The sequence below is a fragment of the Lottia gigantea genome (assembly GCF_000327385.1).
Source record: "Lottia gigantea unplaced genomic scaffold LOTGIsca_48, whole genome shotgun sequence".
NCBI lineage: Eukaryota > Metazoa > Mollusca > Gastropoda > Lottiidae > Lottia > Lottia gigantea.
The window spans coordinates 767,500-769,733 of record NW_008709663.1 but is presented as its reverse complement, the minus strand read 5'-3'; the positions used below and the strand labels follow the sequence as shown (position 1 = coordinate 769,733).

Below are 2,234 nucleotides of genomic sequence, written 5' to 3'. Positions count from 1 at the left end.
GTTCAATATATCAAATGTCAATATTTTTAAACGCGTGTCATTGTTAGTAGCCTATTGAAGCTAACCCGAACGTCGAAAAATATTTATTTTAGCTTGAATGAATCTACATGTATTTTCAATTTAGAAATAAAAATATCACATGTCTATATCGCTCTACAATTGATGTATTGAGTACTATTTTAACAGTGGTATTTCTATATCACTCTACAATTGATGTATTGAGCACTATGTTAACAGTGGTATTTCTATATCACTCTACAATTGATGTATTGAGGACTATTTTAACAGTGGTATTTCTATATCACTCTATAATTAATGTATTGAGCACTATTTTAACAGTGGTATTTCTATATTGCTCTACAATTGATGTATTGAGCACTATTTTAACAGTGATATATCTATATCGCTCTACAATTGATGTATTGAGCACTATTATAACAGTGGTATTTTTATATTGCTCTATAATTGATGTATTGAGCACTATTATAACAGAGGCATTTCTATATCACTCTACAATTGATGTATCGAGCACTAATTTAACAATGGTATATCTATATAACTCTACAATTGATGTATTGAGCACTATTTTAACAGTGGTATATCTATATAACTCTACAATTGATGTATTGAGCACTATTTTAACAGTGGTATATCTATATAACTCTACAATTGATGTATTGAGCACTATTTTAACAGTGGTATTTCTATATCACTCTACAATTGTTGTATTGAGCACTATTTTAACAGTGGTATATCTATATCACTCTACAATTGATTATTGAGCACTATTTTAACAGTGATATATCTATATTACTCTACAATTGATGTATTGAACACTATTTTAACAGTGGTATTTCTATATCACTCTACAATTGATGTATTGGGCACTATTTTAACAGTGATATATCTATTTCACTCTACAATTGATGTATTGAGGACTATTTTAACAGTGATATATCTATATTACTCTACAATTGATGTATCTATATCACTCTACAATTGATGTATCGAGCACTATTTTAACAGTGATATATCTATATCACTCTACAATTGATGTATTGAGTACTATTTTAACAGTGATATATCTATATTACTCTACAATTGATGTATTGAGCACTATTTTAACAGTGATATTTCTATATCACTCTATAATTGATGTATTGAGCACTATTTTAACAGTGGTATTTCCATATTGCCATTTTGGTTTTTTACCATTATCCATGTTACTTTTTTTTTTTTTTACCATTATCCATATTACCATTTTGTTTTTTTTACCATTATCCATATTACCATTTTGGTTTTTTTACCATTATCCATGTTACTTTTTTTTATTTTTAACATTATTCATATTACCATTTTGGTTTTTTTACCATTATCCATATTACCATTTTGTTTTTTTTACCATTATCCATGTTACTTTTTTTTATTTTTAACATTATTCATATTACCATTTTGGTTTTTTTACCATTATCCATATTACCATTTTGTTTTTTTTACCATTATCCATGTTACTTTTTTTTTTTTTTACCATTATCCATATTACCATTTTGGTTTTTTACCATTATCCATATTACCATTTTGTTTTTTTTACCATTATCCATATTACCATTTTGGTTTTTTTTGCCATTATCCATATTACCATTTTGTTTTTTTACCATTATCCATATTACCATTTTGGTTTTTTACCATTATCCATATTACCATTTTGGTTTTTTACCATTATCTGTATTACCATTTTGTTTTTTTTTTTTTGCCATTATCCATATTACCATTTTGTTTTTTACCATTATTCATATTACCATGGTGGTTTTTTTTTTTTTGCCATTATCCATATTACCATTTTGTTTTGTTTTTTTTTACCATTATCCATATTACCATTTTGGTTTTTTACCATTATCCATATTACCATTTTGTTTTTTTTACCATTATCCATATTACCATTTTTTTTTTTTTTTTTTCACCATTATCCATATTACCATTTTGGTTTTTTACCATTATCCATATTACCATTTTGTTTTTTTTACCATTATCCATATTACCATTTTGGTTTTTTACCATTATCCATATTACCATTTTGTTTTTTTTACCATTATCCATATTACCATTTTGTTTTGTTTTTTTTTACCATTATCCATATTACCATTTTGTTTTGTTTTTTTTTACCATTATCCATATTACCATTTTGGTTTTTTACCATTATCCATATTACCATTTTTTTTTTTTTTTTTTGCCCT

The 2,234-nt window shown here is 25.4% G+C and overlaps 1 protein-coding gene across 1 annotated transcript; it reads right to left on the bottom strand.

The window, feature by feature from the left end:
* Positions 1–301: 301 nt before the first annotated feature.
* LOTGIDRAFT_124884 (hypothetical protein) lies at positions 302–700 on the bottom strand (the record flags this gene model as incomplete). The annotated part of the gene is made up of 2 exons (XM_009061420.1): positions 302–500; positions 561–700. Coding segments are annotated over 2 exons (339 nt in total), but the record flags the coding sequence as incomplete, so codon positions are not given.
* Between the last annotated feature and the right edge of the window lie 1,534 nt (positions 701–2,234).